Source organism: Cupressus sempervirens, chromosome 6, assembly GCF_028749045.1.
Source record: "Cupressus sempervirens isolate cs-2001-9-10 chromosome 6, ASM2874904v1, whole genome shotgun sequence".
Taxonomy (NCBI): domain Eukaryota; kingdom Viridiplantae; phylum Streptophyta; class Pinopsida; order Cupressales; family Cupressaceae; genus Cupressus; species Cupressus sempervirens.
This window is the reverse complement of record NC_143123.1, coordinates 388508641-388532394: the sequence shown is the minus strand read 5'-3', so window position 1 is coordinate 388532394 and position 23754 is coordinate 388508641. Positions and strand designations below refer to the sequence as shown.

At 35.1% G+C, this 23754-nt stretch overlaps 1 protein-coding gene across 2 annotated transcripts in view; it reads right to left on the bottom strand.

Moving 5' to 3' along the window:
* The window catches only part of LOC149552684 (chromatin assembly factor 1 subunit FAS2-like), a 104257-nt gene that overhangs the window by 21626 nt on the left and 58877 nt on the right, over positions 1-23754 (bottom strand). For both annotated transcript variants that reach the window (XM_089788249.1, XM_089788248.1), the window contains 2 exons: positions 23488-23693; positions 23258-23357 (listed from right to left, as the gene is read on the bottom strand). In XM_089788249.1, the coding sequence (XP_089644375.1) occupies positions 23258-23357; positions 23488-23693 (306 nt within the window). The remainder of the gene's footprint in view (positions 1-23257; positions 23358-23487; positions 23694-23754) is intronic.

Here is a 23754-nt window from a genome sequence, read left to right as displayed (position 1 = left end):
AAGGACAGTAGAATAAACTTTGGTAATACCAGGAAAAGTTACCAAAGCCATAAATTGCAATTAATCAGCAAGTATTCCAAAAATATAAGAATTCTAAAAAATAGAGAGGGGATATAGTATTTTTACAAATAACACAGCTAAGTTGTTTCTTTAAAACCAAGTTAGCAAAAATTTATCGATACTGTTGAAAGGAAGCATGTGTTAAAAATCAATCCATCGCTGTTAATAGGACACATGGCAGCAAGACCATAGCATTTAACGTACATGACATACCCAAAAAGGTAAAGCAAATTCAATTAATCAGGCAATAAGTTGTGTTGCACAAAGTTTACAACAGGATAACTTGGGGATGCAGGGACATGAACAAGTTTCAGGTACGGCAATTTTTTTCTTAATATTTGACGATGAAAAAATATGAATATTAATTACTAGCATAGATATCTTAAACACATCTATCTAGCAGATGTCAAGAGATTGCAATCTCAAAGTGCCTCTATTGTAATCGTGACATATATTAGACACACATCCCAAGACTAATATTTCTTAGTGTCTTAAAGATAGGTGTATTTTACATAACTACGCTAATTTTATCCAATGTTCCACTAGAACATGTCACACTCCACCTCAAAAAAAAATTATCTTTCTAAGATTGTGATGATTCCAAGACATAGGGATTTAGGGGAAACATCTCCCTGGTACACTGCCACCAACTCCACCACCTCAGAGATACCATTAGGGCGCTGAGGGCTTTAGGACATCTTCAACACATTCAAGGGACTCAATGTCTCTTGAAAGTTTCAAGAACACTCACACACCCAAGGCCAAACCCTAATGGCATATGGCCCCCTCCTAAACCCCACGGGCCCTATAAAATACCCTCAAATCACATTTTCTACTCTGAAAAACAAATCAACAACATGTTGATAGTGAGTGTGAGAATGAGTTGCAAGTACAAGATGAAAAAGTGATGCAGTCACAATTAAAGAGACTTCATAGAGATTTGTTCAAGCGTGCATTTAGAGTTACACAACGGAAGCAACAAGGAAATTGAGAGAACCAAGAAAGAAGAGCATTTTTGGAAATCAATTACAATCTGTCTACAAACTTGCAATCATACATGCTAGGCAAACAGTACTAATTACATTAAGAAACCTTCGATCAAGGGCCTTCTTCAAACTATGTAACTTTTATCACTCTCCCAACTTACTAGCTTACTAGAGGTATCCATTACAATGCCTTATAAAGATTTCAACTCGCACGCCGACCCAGAAAGAATTAAATTCTCCAAAACTGGGAAAACGTATTATAAGTCTAGGACAGGACCCAAATTACAAAGATATCTTCACATAAGTCATTAAGGTAGTTGTAATCCAAGATATAAGTCTACATGTGTTCCAAGAACATAGAGATACATGCCAACTGGCTTCGCCTATCGGGAAATAGGATCGCAAGATCCAGAATCATGCACAAGTAGAGAAACTGCTAAGAACAACACCCAACCCGAGAAGAATTCGGCATAACTTTAGCAAATTGTTACCAAACAACATGCAAACCTAGGAAAAGATCCAAAACTCAGCCTAGAACAAATCCCCATCTGCGCAATCCAAAGCACAAAGAACTAAAGGATCGACACCAAAATCACAGATCAAGAAACCCGAGAAGAATTCGGCATAACTTTAGCAAATTGTTACCAAACAACATGCAAACCTAGGAAAAGATCCAAAACTCAGCCTAGAACAAATCCCCATCTGCGCAATCCAAAGCACAAAGAACTAAAGGATCGACACCAAAATCACAGATCAAGAAACCAAAAATAAATATATTTTTGGTTGATGTAAGATTGCCAAGAACCCGTGATGCTCCTATATCAAAAAGTGGGAGTGAAGAGAGAGACTTGAGGAGGATCAAGAGGAAGTGCAAGAAGAGAAGTGACTAAGTGAACTAAAATTCTAGTAATGAGGAGTTTGGGGATGACTAGAGGCCTCACTTTACTCCATTTTGTTATTTTGAACATTTGCAATCACCATTGCACTTGTTGTAATAACCATTATAAAATCTTGAACATAGTACATATTTAGAATTTGACATTTTTGTTCTTCAATTTTGTATTGCTGATGTTCACTTCAAAGCTTTGCAATTTCTAAGTTTTACTAGTTTTCCAAAGTTTCATTTGTAATTCTTATACATCTTTTTAGAATTACTTTTTGAGGTGCCATATGTATTTCAACACCACCCTCCCCCGCCTACCACCATCACCACCTCATTGTCATCCCCCAACTTAGGCCCTGGGTCCCACCATCAAGAAACTCCATGGAACTATGGAATATCTACATTTTCCACTTAATTTTTGCTTTCAAAAGGCTAATTTGATATGTACCTCCAACTGATAATTGTCATCCCCCAACTTAGACCCTTGGTCCCCACATCCCTAGAACCTGTCCCCCCATTAAGAAACTTCATGAAACTATGGAATATCTGCATTTTACACTTAGTTTTTACTTTAAAAAGTCTATTTTGATAGACACCTCCAACTAATATTCCCAACATCTTTTTGATAATGTATTTAAAGCATTGAAGTTGGTTCTTATCTATATTTAGGACTTTTTTTACTTGCAAAAAAGCTACTTAGATAGACGTCTCGAGACAGATATCCATCAACATCTTTTTAGATATGTATTCAAGACATCTATGATAGTTTTATCCACATTTTAAACTTTATTTTTACTTCAAAAATCTATTAGGATAAAAATTGGATGGTAACGATTTGGCTTGATATAGAACTGTCCTCTATAAATGATCTTTCAAGGAGTCCTTTCTTGTCAATTTTCTGTCAGCTAAGGATCATGTTTCTTTGGAATAATGGGCACTGATTTCATGGAAGATCTGGATTATTAATTTAATAAAAGTCCTTATAAATCATTTTTTAATCTCTAGCAGTTCGAATTTATTAAGATTGTCATTTTTATTTGGTTTTGCAACCCTCCTATTTTATGCTGATAAAAAAAAAGTTAATTTTTTATATTTTTGGTTGAAGCTGGGAGATTTGTGTGTTTAGATTTAATTGACTTCAACAAGTCTACCATGGTTGATGCATGTGTGGTTCTCTGGTCCATTACCATGTGCTCTAAGCTTACAATCTTCCATGTGACCTTGATTACAGTATGTCAATTTTAAAGGCATGCTTACAAGATGCTCTTGCTGCAATCAAGTCTGTCACAAAACTATCTTGGTACAGAAATAGGTTTCCAACTTAGTTATCAATTTGGATGCAGAAGTAGATGCGGGATTTTTTCCGGGGGGTAATGTGGATGCGTATGGATAGGTGTATGTATGCATGTATGTGTGTGTGTGTACATACACAGAGTTATACTATGTATATGCAAAGAAATGAAAGAAATATAGAAAAATAAAACATTTGATAGCTTGAAACTTCACCAATACATATTTAAATACTTAGTAAGATTATAAAATATAAACCAAATCAATGATATGAATAGCATATGCGTCTATGTTCATGACTCCAATGCAAATCAGCAAATCATCACAACTACAAAATCAAAATATAGTTCATCATTCTCTATTTACCAATATGAATCCGTATCATATGGATTCGCAAAAAACTCATCATCTCCATCTCATTATTCTCTATGAACGATCCTCTTCGAAAATAATCAACTTTCCTTCAAAAAAGAAAAAATGGAGAGCAAATGAGAAAAGAGAGGAGTTGCAAACAAAGTGGAGGTAGTAGTAGTAGAATGGCCTCTTTTACGGTCGTTCTAGGGTTTCCAAGGAAAAAAAAGATTAAAAAAATCTATTTCCCCATGTGGCTATTAGGTGTTTTAAATGAAAATATATAAAAAAATGCTTTATCCCGCATTTCTAGGCATCTATGTATTTGGAACTTGTGGATGCTCCCGGATGCGTCTGAAAGCTGCCCAAAAACCATTCCCGACCAATTAGATGTGACCAAAAGCCACAAAGTGGCTTTCAGTCACATCTAGTTGGCCAGGAATGACTTCCGACCAGCTTCCCCATGCCTCCACTGCAGCCTCTACCTCCCTATGCCTTTGTTTCTGCTTCCAAGCCTGAGGCAGACAAATCGGTATCCAAGATTCCCAAACAAGGGTTAACCTCTGAGCATTCAAGTGATCACAAAGAAGCCCGAGTAGCATATGGGTATGCTTTTCCTGTGATTTTGATTAGTTTCTTTTATATTGCACACACCACATTTGAACTTATATATTTTCTTTTAAATGTATAATTTTATCACATTGCTATTTTAATAGAATTACTTACTCCTTTTTAAATACAACTTACTTTATTAGTTTTACTTGTTTTATTTATTATTTAAAATGTATAAATAATATCTTATCTACATAACTATTTTAATGAATATTATTTCCTTGAGTTGCCAGTTTGCTAGGGTAGGAGGTAGGTTTTGGGATAGTTTAACCTTATTTCGCAGTCCAAATCGAATCCATTGTGGATCCAGGCAGGGTTCAATTCCAAATCTATTGGTTTGCCCCTAGTAACCCAAGACAAACTTTGTCGCCAAAAATACTCAATACTAAATTTGGCACTACCTTCTTTTTAAAAAACAATTGCACAAAGGTAATTTTGCCTACCCAACCCTAAATGTTTGCCATACAAAACATCTATAAGATAAGATAAAGATAAGATAAGATAATAATATTAATGTCCAACAAGAAACCACCAAGGTTTATGGGACTGAGCACACAAATAGAAGAGTCGGCCAAAGCAAAATCACCAAACAGTGACTGAGAAGAAACAAAACAAGGGAGAAGACAAGGTAAAAGGGTCCTTCCTTGTCACAAAGAAATCAGTAATTGAGGGGTAAACCCGTGAACAATCCATAGTCTTAGAATGCCATGTAGAATCGTTGTAGGACTGTCGCTGCTTGGAGAGAGTAGTGCAACGTCTAACCGATCTGGAACGAGAAGTATTAGAAGGCCTTTTCAAACCCCTTGGAGGAGACAAGGGAGAGAAAAAGGTAGTCATGAGTTGGTCAGAAGTACGCCCCTGAGGTATAAAAGACTACAGGGTATTCTCCTGAAGGTGGGTGGCTTCCTGAAGATAAAGTGAAAGACATCGCTAATTAATATAGCTAAAGAACATCGAAAGAGAAGAACAATCTCTGAAAAGGTAGTAAAATCTCCCTCTGATCTCATAGTAAAGAGGACATCAAAAAATGAAGTGGATCTCAATCTCAACCTCTACCAAAGTACACAACTGACATATCCGATCAGCCCGATCCATATGATGATCAGTCTGAGCCCTGAAGCGGTGAGAACCAACTCTGAAAGAGCCTAAAGAAAACCGTAAGGCATGATTCTAGTGCCGATGGAGATAAGCAAGGCGAACCATAATACCATCCTGAATCTCAAGAAAATGCTCAGCATAGAAGGCCATCTTAGGTCACAAACCTCTCGAGGGATTACTCCAAGCAGTGGTAATGTATTGTCTATAAATACCCTATCTGACATGCTCGTTCAACTCCTGATGTGAAGGGAGAAGATGAGCAGGAGCATCTAGTGAAAATTGGTAAGGAGGAAGACAATCAATCACAATACCAATTGAACCCAACAAAGAGGTGGCCTAGGCTTACCAACAACGAGACCTAGTAGAAGTGTCGGATCTCATAACCTCAACAGAAGAATAGTATGCCAGATGAGAGTATCAGTGCTAGTCGACACCCGACTCCATAAAACCACGAAGTCGATGAAGAAACCAAATCAAGTCAAAAATGGCAGCAAGTTTGAGAGGATGAGCTCCCAACTCAAGTAAGACAATGTTGTAGGGGGTGAGTCTATGACATCTTATGATATGTCGTAACATCAATGTCTGAACCCACTCAATAGAAGCCCAATCAGAAGCAATAAGAGAAGGCCCCCAGACAATCGAGCCATAGAGAACTGTCAGACAAACCAAGGAGTCCAAACGGGACAACTTGGACAAAATATCCTGGAAATGATCCCTGAAGCATTGTCTTTCTAGCAAAGCCATGGAACCCATGCCCTAAATAGCTGGTCTCAAGCTGAAGTGCGGCCCCGAGAACTTCACGCCAAGATACATATAAGAGGGAGTAATCTCAACCTCCTAACCCTGAAAGAAGAAATGAAGATGAAAGGTCTTTAAACAATTAAAGACCATAACCCGAGTCTTAGACAAATTGACCAGAAGCTGCCGCTAATCACAAAAAGAAGCCAGACCATCAAGGAGTCTCTGCAAGCTGTCGAGAGAAGAGGCCAAGAGAACCACATCATCAGCAAAAAGGAGAATGGAGATCAAAACCTGAAACAAATAGCACCCATCTCCCGGTTGAGAGGAATTCACAAGGAAATTGTTCAACTCATCAATATATAAGGCAAAACCAAACTATTTTTTATATTGTCAATGAAAAACAAAATTATTTTTTCTACGAAGCCAAGTTCGCACCCTGTAGCCCCGATTCAAGTTCGAGTTTACACAGGTCTAGATTCGCATCTAGGTTCGCTGCGGATCTGGCAAGGACCGGATTTCAGAATATTGGTTCGTCTGGGTCCTTGCTAGTACAAATCAGGGAAAACCTAGGAGGACCCACAACAGTAGGGTCCGAAAAAATGAAATAAAACAGCTTAAAATAAAAATTTTTTAAAAAAAAATTATGCAAAACCCTAAAAGGAGCCTAATAAAAAAAAAATTCACTCGTCTAATCTCTCATTTGCTCCTCATTTTGGTGTGCCCATTTTGCAAGTTTTAAGAGAAGGTTGTAGCAATTGTTTGTTCCAATGATGAGGATCTAGATATACTTGTAGCCGGGAAAGAAGCCATTGATCCCTCATTGTTTGATGACCCATTTGACCCTTGAAGGGCATTTGATACTATGATCATTAATAGACTATTAAATACTTGTCATTTATCATTATGTTTCAAACTTTATTATTTGATGAACTACGCTATGTTTTGAAATTTCATTTTGCAATTTAGTAATTCAATGTATGATTTTCTTTACAATCATTAACATAGATTAATCAGCTGGTATTTAATGTATATCTTTGACATTTGGCATTGATCAATGATCAAGCAACATATATTCATACTATGAAATGCCTAAGTTTTGCAATTATGCATGTTTCTCTTATTTTTTGTATATATAATGCATATATATATATATATATATATATATATATATATATATATTCATGAACGCACTCACGAACCCAAATGGGAATTTATTTATTTTTTGCCCAAATTCACGAACCCGAACTTGAATCTGAATCTATCCCTAAACCCAAATCGGTAACTTAGTATTTTTTCTTACTTCTCATTCCATGATTGAGTTGGAGATTGGTCGTTGAACACTCCAAGCTAGTGTCATGTTATTTCTATGCTTTTGCAAGTTGGTTTGTTATCAAGGAGATTTGTTTTTTAAATTTGGTGATTTTTACTTACATTTTTCTTTTGAATAACCTTTCTTATTCAATTTTGAAGTTCTTGTTTTCTATTTGATTTGCTTCGAATGTGTTGTTTATTGAACTACTAGCTTACATATTCTCCCCTGTGAAAATATGTTAAAATGGTACCACAATTGGCAAGTGGTGGATGCTATGCATGGATTTGTAAAGATTATGCTACTAGATATTCAAGCTCATAGAGTTGAGTGAAAGGCCATTTGTGTTGGCTCCCTGAACAAGGCATCAAATTTTGTCCAAGCACACCAAGCATGAATAATAAAGGCCTTCCAAATGCAGTCATCTTGGCATATATTAAAGAGCAACAAAAAGCAAACCAAGCATCAATTCACAAATCAAATCAAAATCATCCTTTGCTAAAGAAAAGATCAAGAGGAATGGAGCCTCCTCAACCGCCTTCTTATTTTGAAGTCACCCATTTATGTCCATACCTAAAGAACTTGTGGCATCTATAGATAAGAGATCAACGGGACCACTTAAAAAGGCTTTTCATAACAGGTATAGAGAGATTGTTGATTGAAACATAGTGAGATGTTTCTATGTGAATGGATTGGCATTAGATGTTGTTTGTTCACCATATTGTCAAATGATGGAATCAATTATCGGGTCTCCAAAAGGGTAGCAAGCTCCATGTTTTGAAAAGGTACATAGCACCTTGCTAGATAGAGAATTCAAATTAGTAGTGGACTCCTTTAAGTCCATACAAGATTTTGGGTTGAAACAAGGGTGGCCATTTCTATGGACAGAAAAGTGCAAAAAATCAGCCATTGATCAATGTTATTGCAATGTCCCCTAAAGGTGCAATGTTTTTGAGAGCAATGGATTATGGAGAAGTAAATAATGATAAATTTATTGACCCTTTGTCAAGTCATTGAGGTAGTCTGACCTCAAAATGTTGTGCAAGTTATATAGACTATGGCAAACACTATAGGGTTGCTGACTTATTGGTTGAAGAACGTTTTTCACACATTTTTTGGACACCTTTGTTGTCCATTCCTTCAACCCAATGCTTCAAAATATTGGCACCAAAATTGATTGCATTAAACAAGTGTGTGATGAGGCTAACAATATCCAAATGTTCATCACAACCACCATACGTGTGAAGACATAAAACATTCTCAAGATGCGAACTGTTAAAAGTAAGTTGTACAATAAATATGTTCCACTATTGTAAACTTTTAAATCTTATTTTCGTTTTTTTCTAAATCTAATTAGTTTTATTTGATTTTCACATATGTTGTTGAGACATGTCGTGTCTCTAACACATTAGGATAAGGCGACTTGTGAAGGTTCATGACGCATCTTTCTAACATGGTAATCAGCTAAGTTGCCAATGCAAGTATTGGTATGGGTAAGTACAACAACAACAAAAATTGAGGGTTGTGTGCATTTAGGTACGTTCATATGAAAAAAATATATAAAACCCTTAATATATTCATATGTGCAATCTTAGAAATAAAAACAAGAATAAAATTTAGAATATGATATATCATGCATGCTAAATGAAACTTAGAACTACCATATATATTACAAATTTGATATAATTTTGTCAAAACTTGAATGTTATGATAGATATATGGAACATTGTTCATTGGCTCAACATTAAAATTAGCACAATTAGTAATCAGCATCATATGGATAATCATGAAGATCAACATCAACATCATTAGTGACATTAGACGACGTAGGTAGATTAATAGAAGCAAACAAGACCTCACTTCAACCTGCACTAGAATGATGGTGGCTATCTCACTCCGAAATGAGTAAAGATTGCATGGCAGCTAAAAAAGCCGAATTGGTTCACTATGGATCGAAATCCCACAGCTTTATGTCTTCTTCCTTGTACTCATTTTCTTTATGAGTAAGAAGGCACAAGTTGGAATGCATAAAAACTAGATCTTTTGCCATACTTGTTGGCAAATGATTGTGTTTCATTAATTGGATAAAGGAATATGCACTCCAATCTCGCTTAGATGAAGACAAATTAGCAACCTCTTGAAACAAAGTGAGGGGGCTAAAATTATAAAATTGAAAATCAAACTAGAAATTTAACGAACATTTTTATTATTTTTAAAGTAGTAAATAATATAAATTTAGAGAACGCAATAAAAATAAAGAAACTTACTTATGATAAAAGTTTATTTGCCAAGGTTTAGAGTGTGGTGATGTACAGTTGTTGAGGTACCACCAAGCATGAGCATCCTTCCTATACTTGTCACAAAGAGCAAAAGCACTTTGACCATTAGAAGATATTAAGAAAGCAAATTGACTTGTAATTAAATCCTCCAATTCATGATCAAGAAGAGTTTTGCAAGTGTTTCCTACCCATCACTTACTCATGTGTCTCTATATGGTGGCACCCTTGATGGCATAGCAAGTATTTCATCACTAAAAAATAAGGAATTCAATGCAAATTGAAGAGGATAAAGGGGTGTGGTCATTTTATTCAACTACTCAACAAAAATTAACTACATTCCTTTGAAGAAAGTTTCTTCAGAATCTTGCTCTCTTTAATTGATAATGAGTTTCATTTTCTCAATAATTGATTCAATGTCAATGAATACCTCTCCCAAACATGGCTGATCCATGTCAATAAAGTGGATGGTACTCATGATGGCTCCATGAAACTAAGAAGATACTCCACTTGTTCTCACCAAGTGCCATCTAAGATAATCCACTTTACATTGGTTGACCTTTCTATATTAGATTGCCTCTGAAGGGGACAACCATGACTAATGACTATGCTAGCAAGTGGCTCTCGCATCTTCACAAGTTGCTTCAAGACAATTATGTTGGATACAAATTTGGTCTCAACAACGGTTTCAAAAATTTAAAATTATCATAAAAAGCCATGCTTAAGTTTAAAAACTATAGTTGTAATTTGTAAAGTGAAATGTAAATTTTAAAAATCGATATGTTTCAATTACCTTCAGCAAGATCAATTGTGAAAAAGGTCTTAAAACGGCTTTTGACATGTGATGGTTTGCAATCAACATTTAGACCTCTTCAACCTCAACATAGAATTTCTTTCATCCTATTTATCTTCCTACCCACCTTCTGTAGAATAAGGTTGAGAAATTGGACGGCACAAGGTGCCCAATACATGTGTTCAAATCATGTCTCAATCAACATGCTTGCAACTTTAATATATTTTTTGGAGCCTCATTTAATTTTCTAATTAATATTCTGCAAGATGGTGATCATACAACATTAAATGAAAAACCATTTGCACATAAACATCTTGCAATAACTTGATTTGTAATATCTCTAGAATTGTCTCCCAAATGGTCCCTTGCTTCTCTTCACAGTTAGAAGCATTTTATTTTATTTTTTGGGGCGGTGGGTGGGGGGCATGAATCAGTTATATCCAAATATCATACAGCCCCTTAAAACACTTTAGTACTAATTCAAACTTCATAAACTTCAATAGCAATTACTTGATGATCTCATTCAACTCCACAATTAACTCTTATAATCAATTTACTTCAAATCATTATCTCATTGTTCATTACTTTACCAAGTATCAAAAATTAACTTAGCTTTTACCGAGTTATTGTAAGAAGTAAATATTATGAAAATCAACTTGCAACACAAAAAACATTCACACATTTGACACCATGATTTTAACGTGGAAACCCTGTAAAGGGAAGAACCACCTAGGACTGGTAACCCAAATAATTTCACTCTTCTGAAGTGAGCTCTGCTCGAAGCCAAACTTGTCAAAGGTTTTGATGCACATTTTTAGTGTGACTTGGTTAGAGGGTTTTAACATAAAGATCATCTAGACCTTATCACTCCTTGATCCTATCTAAAGTCACCTGCTCTAATGAACTTACAAACACCACTAATCAATATTACTATATAGGATTTCACAGACTTGATAGGTCCACTCAGTTAAGAGATTTTTCAGCTACAATGGTAAGAAAGTAACAGTCAAATGATTTGTGAGATTAGAACTACCTTGCTTGTTCAAATCTTTTTGTTGCTCTATCTTCTTCCTTCTCTGATCTCTACTTGGCTGATTCACTTCTTCACAGTTTCACTTTGCTCAAACTCTACTTGATCTTCCCTCTTATTTGTTTGGCTCACCTTGCTTCTTTCCTTCTCCTTGCTTCACACAAATCTTAACAATATCGATCAGCAAGCAAAAACTTGTTCCAACATCCCCTTAAATATTAAACTCGTTGCTTCAAAATTCTTACAAATTTTGCCACTTAAACACATTCGTAGATCTCGGATTCATTGTACTTAATCACTTAGAAAATAGAACTTTCATTGAACTTTGTGCTCATCCTTATCATGTTTCAATCTCCATCATCAGATCATCATTGTATTTTTCTAGTCATAGATCTTGTAACAAACTTTGACTCACACCTTTGAAATTCTTGAACACTCTTTATTTTCACCAAAAGTCTGCCTCAAGTTCCATCTTTCTTAACTTGTCCTTCCAGCTCATAGTCGGTGAACATTACATTTCACTTGAGTAATATGTCACTGGGTCAACACTAAACCTACTCAATTAACACTAAACTTACTCGATTAACACTGATCTTTTTAAATTTGCTTTGCCAACTGCTCGTTAACAATTGTAGTCACTCGGTAAACATTGTCTTCCTTCTTTCACCTTGTTGCTTGGTGTAGCTTGTATAGCGTGGTGAATACATTACAAGAATTACATGATTGTAAAACAACCAAACCAACATTACATTATCATTGTCCAACTCATTCAAGTGCCCATTAAATACCATACAACTCAATACTAACACATCCATATACTTTCTTCAAATCCTCTTCGTCAATCAAATGATTTGGCACTCTACTAAATTAGCATAATGTCTAGTCAACTAAGACTTCACACCAATGACAACATAACAATTGCTATGACTCTTTCACATACATCCATAGCATTATCAGTTAGGGCTAACAACAAGTTCTTCAATAATAACCAAAAAAAAGTGGCTCTTTACTACAACATCAAGAAAGTGGTAACTCTTATTAAATTACCTAGCAATATCGATAACTTTACTTACGATTTTTACTCAAACAATAAAATAAATGGAAACATTTACATATGCTACCCCTCTATGAAGAAGAATATATTAAATATTAGTGAAACCCAAGGACTCTCCCCAGGAAAAACTTCAAGTGCCCGTCCTTGGGATGTCTCAATATAGATTACTTTGAGTACCTGTGAAACACCACCTTTGATATTCTGCAAATATATCGTCCTCATGGTAAAGGAGCACCTAGAAAATCTAATGTAAACTTGAGGGCATGAATGGTGTAAGTAGAGTAGGGATATAACAATAAGACCCTAAGGGTCATATGTGTCCATGAAGTAAAGACACAAAGTTATTTTAAGCCAAAATTGGGTTAAATTTAGACTTTATGACTAATTAGGGATTTTGGTGAAATTTGGGTTAAAGGGGTCAAATATGGAAGCCGCCTTTAAATCATGACAATAGGGTCATTTTCATCTAATATATAACAAATAAAATTGGTTTGAGGTCCTAGAGTAGTCCCAAGAGCAACATATAAAATTCTTGCAAAGTTGTCAAAAAGTTGTCATGACAACTTTGCTACTTTTAAGCACCCATTAGCAACTTTAACAAATATAGTCACTTAATTCAAATTTCAGTTATGTTGTTGGTGATCGGTCATGGAGGGTTTAAAAATGTCTTAGAAGGCAATGCATAAGTTGTTGAAGTTTTGGTTGTTTGGAGCAATAATATTGGACCATTCTAAGAAATTTTGTGCAATTATGTATTTTTCTCATTATGATCGGATTGGCAAGTATGATCAACTTTTAGATCTTGAATCCCATGTGTGTTAACTTTCTTTTGCATTTTATTTGAAGTCTTGAAGTTGTCCCTTTAGTATTTGGTAGTAAAATCTTTTTTAGGTGGTCTAAAACCCTCAAAAACCTAGGGTTTGGGAGAAAAAGTCTCTTTTGGCCTATCATTCTCCAATCAAAACTTCTGAAACTCTGGGGTTTAGTAGGTCTCTATATGCCTTGTAATATTATGCAACTTTTGGAGTGTTCATTTGGAATGGCAAATTTTGGCACAACGCCCTAGGCCTATCATCGATATGTTATAGGTAGAAAAATGAGCAATCAGAGTTGTAAAACTAATTGAGAGAGAAGAGGAAGGGGTTAGAATGTGTGTGGAAAGTTGTTTAAAGGTTGATTGGTGTATCACAAGCCAAGGGAGACATTGGTTTGATGCAAAAGGATCAAATCCTTGGAGTTAGTTCATAAGCCTTGACTTAATTAGCCTTTAGGCCTGACTAAGACAATGAACATTTGGGGGTCTATTGAAAAGGTGAGTCTAGTTTTGGATATTGTTTAGAAGATCCAAAAGGGTGTATGAAACTGCACTTTGTTTGTGGAGATCATCTCTAGGTGAAAGGTTGTTAGCCAATTTCCCGTTAGGTAGACCTAATTGCCAAATCAGGTCTAATCAGGGCAATTATTCCAAATCGGGTAGTAGGGTCACTTTTGAAGTTTGGAACCAATTGGATTCACTATAATTTGGTGTGAAAACATTTCACCACGAATTTAGGTAAGTGTTGGTACAATGGGGCTATTCAAACCCCTAAAACAAGCCCAAGCCTTAAAGAGTTCCTTAAGGGTTTTTGAGTACCTTGTTTGGATTCAAGGTAGAGAGAATGGGAGTTGGTGTAGGGCATCTAAGTTCTTGTTAGAAAACTCTAGAATATTGTTAGAAAGTCTATTTCTCAAGAGCCAAGGTCAAGAGAAGTAGGGTCATTCTTTGAGCCTAATAGAAGGGATGGAAACTTGATTATGTGTAAGGGAGTTTATGTTTCCCTTCCATTTAACTCTAGCTTGATTGAAAATTATTATGCTTCGCCGATAAGGGACACATAGAATAAAGCTTGGTTAAAGGATTAGAGATAATGCTTTTCAATTAAATCCTACTAAGATGACAAGTTTGGTAACAAAAGTTGACGATGGTTATGATATAAGAGATTTTGTCATATTAACTTTGATAACATTGTGAAGATCAGTACTACACGTGCAATTAGAGATTTGCCTAAGATTGTGAAACCGTCTAACATAGTTTGCAAGGAATGTGTAATGGATAAACAGAAGAAGAGTTCATTACCAAGCAAGATGTTTACAACTTCAGTAAATTTGGAGATTGTACACACAGATCTGAGTGGTCCTACAAGAACCAAAACATTTTATGGTGGAAGGTACTTTATCCTTTTTATTGATGATTTTACAAGAACGATGCGGGTAGCATTCATTAGAAAAAAGCCTAAAGCTTTTGACAAGTTCAAGTTATTCAAGAATAAAGTAGAGAATGAACTGTGATTGAACATAAAAAGTTTAAGATCAACTAGAGGAGGAGAATTCATTTCAAATGAGTTCACATCTGTTGTGAGGATAATGGAATTAAGTGACATCTTGCAGTCCCTAAGACACTGCAGCAAAATAGGATAGCAAAAAGGACAAACAGATCAGTTAGTGAGGCAACAAGAACTATGATATTCGAGAAAAATGTGTCACATACATTTTGGAGAGAAGCATTGAACACCACAACATACACAATAAACAAAGTATAGATCAGACAAGGTACTAGTAAGACACCCTATGAACTATGGTTTGGACATACACCTGCAGTGAAATACTTTAGAATCTTTGGAAGTAAGTGTTATATCAAAAGAGAATATGATATTGGCAAATTTGAATCTAGAAGTGATGAAGGAATGTTTCTTGGATATTCTTTAAAGAGCAAGGCATATAGATGTTTTAATCAAAGATTGAAAACCATTATTGAAAGTGCTAATGTGAAAGTTGATGACAATTTCAGAATTCAGGAAAAGATACTTGATTATGATTCAGATGGAGATACTAATCAGAGGTCCGACAATCAGAATATTGAATAAGAACTATTTTATGAGACTAACAATGACTTCCAAGCAGAAGAATCAAGAGAAGAAATTAGATTTGAACCTAGAGCAGAAGTCAAAACAGAGTACAGAACTAGATATGTTGCAAGAGATCATCCTGTGAATCAAATTATTGGAAGTATAAACAAGGGAGTGATGACAAGAAATAAGGTAAGTGAAGAATTATGTTTGATATCTCAAATTGAACCTAAGACTGCAAATGAAATTTTGGATAAAGGCTATGAAAGAAAAACTTGAGCAGATTGAAAAGAACAAAACATGGAAACTAGTCCCTAGACCTAAAGATAAGAATGTCATTGGCACAAAGTGAGTATTCAGAATGAATGAACAAGGAGAAGTGGTAAGGAACAAATCAAGGTTAGTATGCAAAAGTTACTTACAACAAGGACTTGATTTTGACGAAACTTTTGCCCCTTTTGCTAGACTTGAAGCAATGAGAATGTTTTTGGCATATGTAGCTAACAAAATTTTAAGGTTTATCAAATGGATGTTAAGTCATTTTTTCTTAATGGAGAACTTGGCAAAGAAGTTCACATTGAGCAACCTGACGAATTTCCACTAATAGAAGATAAGGATATGGTTTACAAACTAAAAAAAACATTGTATGGATTGAAGCAAGCACTTAGAGCTTAGTATGCAAGATTGGATAAGCATTTACAAAATTTGGAATTCAAGAAAGGTAATGCAAATAGTAACATGTTCTTGAGGAATAATGAAGATCGTTTACTGATTATTTTAGTATTTATTGATAACATTATTTTTGGAGGAAATAATGAAGCTAGTAAGAAATTTTCAAAAGAAATGAACAATGAATTAAAAGATGAGTATGATTGGTGAGATGAAGTGTTTCTTGGGATTGCAAATAACTTAGAACAAGGATGGCATTTTCATATCATAGACTAAACATCTTATGTATTTGTTGACAAAGTTTGGTTTGGAGAATTGTCAACCAGTTGAGAGACCTATGGTTAGAGGATGTGAATTATCAAGTCAGGATGAGTCTCCTAGTGCAATACAAACAAGATACAGATCTATGATAAGAGGATTGCAATATTTGACTCATACAAGACTAGATATAGCTAATGCAGTTGGAATCATGGCACGATTCCAAGCAAATCCTAAAAGAGACACAGTTGGTAGCAGTATAGAGGATATTCAAATACTTGAAAGGGGTGAGTTTATGGATTATGGTATGACAGATCACATGACTTTACTTTCTGCGCATTCACTAAGCACAAGCGGTGGAGCATTCTTCTTTGGAGAAAGACTGGTTTCATGACTAAGTAAGAAACAAAATTGCATATCACAGTCCACAGCAAAAGCAAGGCATGTTGCAGCAACAAAAATTTATAATCAGATTATTTGGATGAAGCAGATGTTGCAAGACATTGGTATTGAAATTTCATAACCTATTATCATTCATTGTGTTAACACAAGTACAATTAATATGTCAAAGAATCTAGTGTTACATTTAAAGACTAAGCACATTGCAATAAAATATCATTTCTTGAGAGAGAAGATAGCAGAGAAAGAAATAAGATTGGAATACGTTAACACAAAGGAACCGGTAGCAGACATATTTACTAAACATTTGGCTAAGGACACATGCTTGGGGTTATGTCCCAACCTTCTTCAGAGTAGTTGATGCAAGATTGCATCAATCCAATATTTCCAAAGCTTATTCTTACATTTGGACTATATGTTGGTGATTCTTCCTTTGGGGGAGTAGTCACTTATTGGGCAAAGTTATTGAGAACTCTTGAGTATTGTGTAACAATGTCTTTTGACAGATGGTGAGCCTTTTCAGATTGTATTGGAGATGATTGAACTTAGAGAATTAGCAAAATGGCACCTTTGTCATTAATGTCAATGGGGAAGAGATATTCATGAAAAACTTTATTCATCTATGGGGAAGAGTATCATTGTTGCATATTGATCTACGGGGGAAAGTATCATTGTTGCATATTGATCTATGGGGGAGAGTATTGTATAGTTGAGTAAGCAGATGAGGAAGAAATATATTTGGTATTTTGGGTACCTCGATGTTTTTCATCATATGTTGCCATCAATGCCAAAGAGGGAGATTGTTAGAATGAATGTTGAAGGCATATTGATGAATGTTGATAAGATTCCGAAAGGGAAGATTGTTAGCATGTTTGGAGAGATGATTGAGTGCTTATGTGTTGCATTGATGACTTGGTTTGTCATTGATGTCAACATATTAGTTTTCTAAATTGAATAGTCAGAATTGTAGAGACAAATTTTGTTTAGCACGATTCATGGATACACAATTGTGTTCAGCGGGGTTAGCAATGTGTTCTTGGACATGTCTTTATGATATTTCTAAGTGCGCGGAAAGAGTTATGAAGATTTGCATGAGTTCCAAAAAAATTTCAAAAGAATGGTTGCATGCCATTGTGCAGGAAACAATATGTTGAAGATTGAGTTGTATCTTTTTGGCAAGGTTAAAACTTGTTTAGCGGGCTTGGATTTTGATCAGAGACATGTTCTCGATTATGTGTTCAAGGTAGCAGAATCAAAGGATTATTCTGAGGTGGTCGTTAAAGTGTAATGTGTTGTATGTTCACTATCAGGGCGACTGTTATGTAATTGATGCAAAATGTATTGTAGCGTGTGGAACTTAATTTAATATCCTATGATGGTCCTAGATTACTCATCGTACATTGAGAAAGCCTCAAGGCTGACTCAATTAGTTGTTTTAGGACTTGGTATAAAGGAAAGATGTTTTCCTTGGTTGTAAGTGTGACTGTGAGTCATATGTGCTTTAATGTATGATCATTATTATATGCAAGCTTTGGATGCGAATTTGATGAGATCAAAGCAAAAGATGATGTTGAGGATATGTTGAGGACTTCAAAGGAGTATTAGCAAGATAAGTTGTTGTTTTGGTCAATTCATTTCTTCGATATGTTATCCTGAATTGTTTAGTTAGAAAAATTCTAAAGCAATTTGGATAGTGGGTTCAATTGATTTCTTATCAGCTCCTAACAGGATTGGAATCTTCTAGCAAGAATTCAAAGTCTACTAACTAGGACTCATATGTAATGATTGTATTGAATTAGCTCCTAACAAGATCACATCCTTTCAAAATGAACTTTTTAAATTAGTGCATCATCTTGTAGGCATCATTCCCACCAAGGTTTTCCTTCTAATCAAGAGTTTTCCTAGTTAACATAGCTTGTGTCACTTTGCATAGTTATCATCTTATGGTTGTTGTATCCTTTGGTTATACGTTTTAGATTTGATAAAGTATGGCATATCTTAAAAATTTAAAACCCTATTGAGCAATGTGACTAGGTCTACAGATGCCACATTGTGGAGGCATTAAATTTCAGTTTACTTTATATAGTTTTGCTCGTCTTTCCTTGCTATTATTTCACCATCCATATTGGGCCACGATGTGTGTCTATTTATGTTGTGTTTGATCCTTGAAGCTGATCTTTTCATCCTTAGCTTCAGTTTGGCTTGTGGTTAGACATTGGTCTTGGTGATTTGGCAGCAATTTAACAAAGGCTTTTTTCCTCTCTAGCTTGCAGCTATGTAGGTTTCCTCTAGCATTTGATACAATTTCCATTCCCTCGTGACAGTCAAACCTGTTGTTTGGCTCTATTGTCTCTGTTGTTGCCACATTCACATGATGCTTGGACTCTACTATGACCAAATGGATCTAGAAACCAGTGGTTGGCATCACTCAATCTGATGGTTGGTCGAGATTTTTCTTGCTAGGTTTTGCCACATTGTAGTAAGTTAGTTTTCTATTTAGGGAGTTACAACAATTGTGGTGGATTATTTTTACCTCATCTTTCACTAGCATATATTTTACTACTTTAGTCATATATGCTGGTTTTATTGTTGTTAATGACTTATTTAGACTCCTTTATCTTGAACCTTGACATGGATGTTTGTGCATGGTCATATTTGAGGGATGTTCAATGTTTGAACATAAAGATTATTTGATCGCCATTGATGAATATCATGATAGTTATTAAAAGAACGTTTAGATACAATAACTGCATTTACAAATGAAATTTATATCAATAGATATTATTTTCACCACTTTAGAGTGGGAGAAGATCTTCATGCTTTGCTTTGCATAACCTTTCCACATTTCAAATTATTGAAGATAGGTCATTTCTCTAAGTTTTGGAGACCCAATTGCAAATACAATCTTAGTGTAGAGGTGTTCTAGTGAAAGCTAAGCATAAGTACCACTCAAATTATAGTCACTCATCTTTGTTATGGCAAAATCAGAACATAATTGAGAATTAAATAATGAGAAGAATTATATCAACTGGATATATACACCAATTTTATTTCTTTAAAAATAATTATCTATGAAGAGACACTTTATAGGTGAAATCAGTAATTGGATTGGTCAAGTTTCGATTATTTTTTATCACTTAGCATATGATATCTTTTACTTCTATATAGCAGATCCACACTTATGGTTGTCTTAGTATTAAAACCAATTGAGTAGATTTAAAGATATAGGTGTTAAAATAATTGATTTTCTTGATTTTATAGTAAAGATCAAAGGATTCTAAATTTGTTTCAAAATAGTTATCCTTCGTTACATTAGTCTTAATAATAAAGATGTCTAAGGGGTAAATATTTCACACGTAAGTTCTCTTAAAAATTTATTCTATATATTACTACAAGGATGGAAATGTAATGTAATTGAGACATTGTTTACATATTTATATTGTTAATTGTTGTAGACGTGATTAGTGATAGAAGACGGTGCGTTTATCTGATTTGCTTTGTTGTATAGATGAGCCCTTACTCTATTTTGTTGCAAATCGTGTTAGGACTTGATGATTGGTTTTTCCTTGTGTATACCAAAGGCTAGGAGTGTTGTGGTTTTCTATCTTGCATATTTTCATATATTAGATTGATATTTTCATGACACTAACAATTTCTATATGAAATGCAGAGTTTGATACTAATCGTGTAACTAAGGTCACATGAGGGTCATTTTTTTGTTCCCTTGGCATTTTATTGATGAATTTAGTCTAATGTCAATTTGGTGGTGAGTGTGATATATTTGATTTACTATGTTATTCGGTGATATTTTGGTCTCCTGCTACTCTTGGAGCCTAATTGTGCAAATTGGTGGTTCAAGGAGATCTTATGTATTTAATTTGATAGAATGGATCCAAAGGAGGGCATATGCATCAATCATGTTATCACTGGAATATGGTTTATGTTTTGGAACTCAAAGTTCCTATGATATTCTCATCATGATGCATAATGATTCTGTTTGGGTGTCCTTTTTTATGGCATGTATGGATCCTTACACTGATTTTGAGATTTTATTCATGATGCTCCAAACTTTTCTTGTATGGTTTCTTTGGATTTGATGACTTTTAAGTCTTTTTGGTGATTATTTAATTGGTCATGCCTTTTTGCTTTCAATTTGAAGCAAAGGAGAGTGGCTCGCAATGGGAGTCAAAGCCTAAAGTGGTCAATCCAAGGTATCCATTATAGAGTTTGGTTACACATTAAATAAGATAAATGAGATACTTCACCCATTGCCATGAGAAATCCCATGCAGACCATGGATGGATTGGAAAAGGCCTTATGTCTTGTGTGGCATTGATTGGCAAATCAGTGCCTTGTCCTCATGAAAGGCGGTCGGTTCAACATGAGTTCAACTTGGGGGTCGAAGTCCAAAGAGACTACCAGTATAAATCAAGAGTGGGAGTTATGTGATGATACTCTCCAACGCATTTCTTAGGGTTCCTTCTATCAACTTTGTGGTTTGCCTCTAGTATAGTCTAGTATCTTGTGATATCCCTTGTGTATCCTTATGATATCCAATTTGTATTCCATGGGTATCCTTTGTGTAATGCTTTGGATTTCTTTGTGATGTTCATGTTTTGTGCTTGCTTGTTTAGTGTGGAGCCTTGTTTCTATCTCCTAGCTCACACGGAGGGGGCCTCAGGGTTCCATGTCATTGGGTGGTAAATATTTGTCCATTGAGATTGGTTGATTGATTTGTGGCTCTTGTATGGACTCTCCAGCATTCTAACATTTTCATTGTACCTTCATACCAACTTCTTGATAGATGATCATTATTATAAATTATTTCATATGATGTAAAATGGGTTTTGCACTATAAACATATACTCTTGTAAATGATTGTAAATATGCTATACATGTGTATTGATGATCATTGAGATGTAATATCTAAAACTGAATAAATTGATTATGTATATAATTATCATTATTATGTAATAGATTAGTCTCATATCAATTTATTGGTTTGATAAATGGATCTAGCATTACTATTCTAATGTTTCCATTTTATGTTTATATTGTTTATTTGTTTATGCATTGCTAAGTAGCGACGTCGAGGAACTTAACGAAACATGGTGTTGATATTGTAATATTTTAATATATTTTTTCATGATGTAATATTAATGTTAGATGTATAGTTGAGGTTTATAAAAAATTGTCATGTTTATAATAATTTCATGTTGTCCTCTCAAGTTCCCTAGTAGGGCGTTACATTTAACTTTACATTTAAGGGTTTATGCATAGTTCCAGAAAGTTTCCTACAAGTGGGACAAGATTCAGAGACGAAGGACCAAAGGCCTAAGTTTGGGGATAACTACACAAGGGTGGTGAGGCAAATACAAATAGTACTTGAAACAATTGTTATAAAAGATGTGGTAAGGAATAAGCGCAAGAATTGCAAATGCATTATTGGCATATTATGTAAAGTTTAAACTAATAAACATTTAAAAACATGACAGATTGCATTGAAATTGAAGCATTAGCGATGGTGGATAAGTTTTGGAACTTTAGGAGGAAGCCAAAAATAAGTATAGAATTGCAAATGATACTTTCGCATTCAGAGTAAGCTTTAAAATAATAAACGTAAAAAAGCATGGCAATGATTTCATAAACAATAACAATGGTGGGTGGAGGTTTGGGGTTAAGGGGCAATGACTCTTATGAGGTTTGAAGTGCTATCACCAACAAGGTCAAGGGGCAACGCTCGTTAAAAAGGTCCACAGGCAGATCCCTTAATGGGGTCAAGGTGCAACACCCATTGCTACTGCTTAGGGGCAAAGTCCTTGTGAAGTGTGGGGTTGAGGAGCCAAGCCCCTGTGAATGAGCAAGCACAAAGAAGGCCTCCAAAACCTTACAAACCTTCATTATGAATGTCAGTTTCATAATTTTATCACTTTTTTGGTTTTTAGTTGAATTTTTAACTAGGGGGCATAAGATACTCCTAAGCATCAACAAGACATTCGACAAACTCCCAAGAGTTGTTGGATGAAACTAGCATCTTGGCAGAGGTAGCGATGTGGCAGGGGGACATTTCTTCCAAGTGCCCACATATGGAAAACGCCCCGTCCCAAAAACAAGAGGATTTTGGTGGAGGTTCACCTACGGCTCAATGGGTTTATGTTAAAAACAAAGGACCAGCCTTGTGACAGTTGGATTGTTGTGAACTAAGGATTTCTATTTTTAAGAAAAAACTATGTTTTCTAAGCCTAAAACTTCATTGAAGTTTCAGATTTTAAAATGCTCAACTCTAAACTAAAATTCTTCAAAAGTCTCTATGTTCTGTTTCATTCTATTTCAGTGTGAAAGAGCCGAAAGAAAGATAGATATATGAGAAAAAATTAGAAGCAGTTTGAAAATCTCAAAAACGACACGTGAAAAGTGCAGCAGACTGATTAATCATAGGTTTTTAGCCAGGAATACTACTACAGTCAGAAAAGACTTTTATCAGAAACAGTTAATGAAATAAATTAACAAACAAAATAACTAGCATTTTTCTTTTCAGTTTTTTTTAGAGTTTTATGCTGCACCTGCTGGAACAACTAGAAATGAGCCATCGGGTGACCACTGCAATCTTCTGAAAAATGATGGCAATGTCTCATCGTGGAAAAGATGTAGCTTTGATGTGCCCTGTTTCAAAAATAGTAACATGTGTAAGAAAAAAAATTACTACAACATAAAACAGAATTCCTTTACCCTACAAATAGGGTCTTTGTATTAAACTCATAAAAAGAACCCTTTTCCAGAATCTTGTTGTTACCTGCTTTTCTGATGCAGCCTTTGCAATCACATGTTGACAAACATAATGCATCTTCTCCTGGCCCCTGGTTCTACCATTCTGAGGCTTGTTAATATAGATTCTGCATGTCCTGTCAGAACTTGTTGATGCCACATACACTCCTGCTGGATCCCAAGCAACGCCTTGAACATAATGCAAATGAGCATCCAAAATCTGTTGTACGCTACCTAGAAAAATAAGGAACTATGTCATTAGATTTTTACAAGCAGGGTTAAGGAAACAAAACAC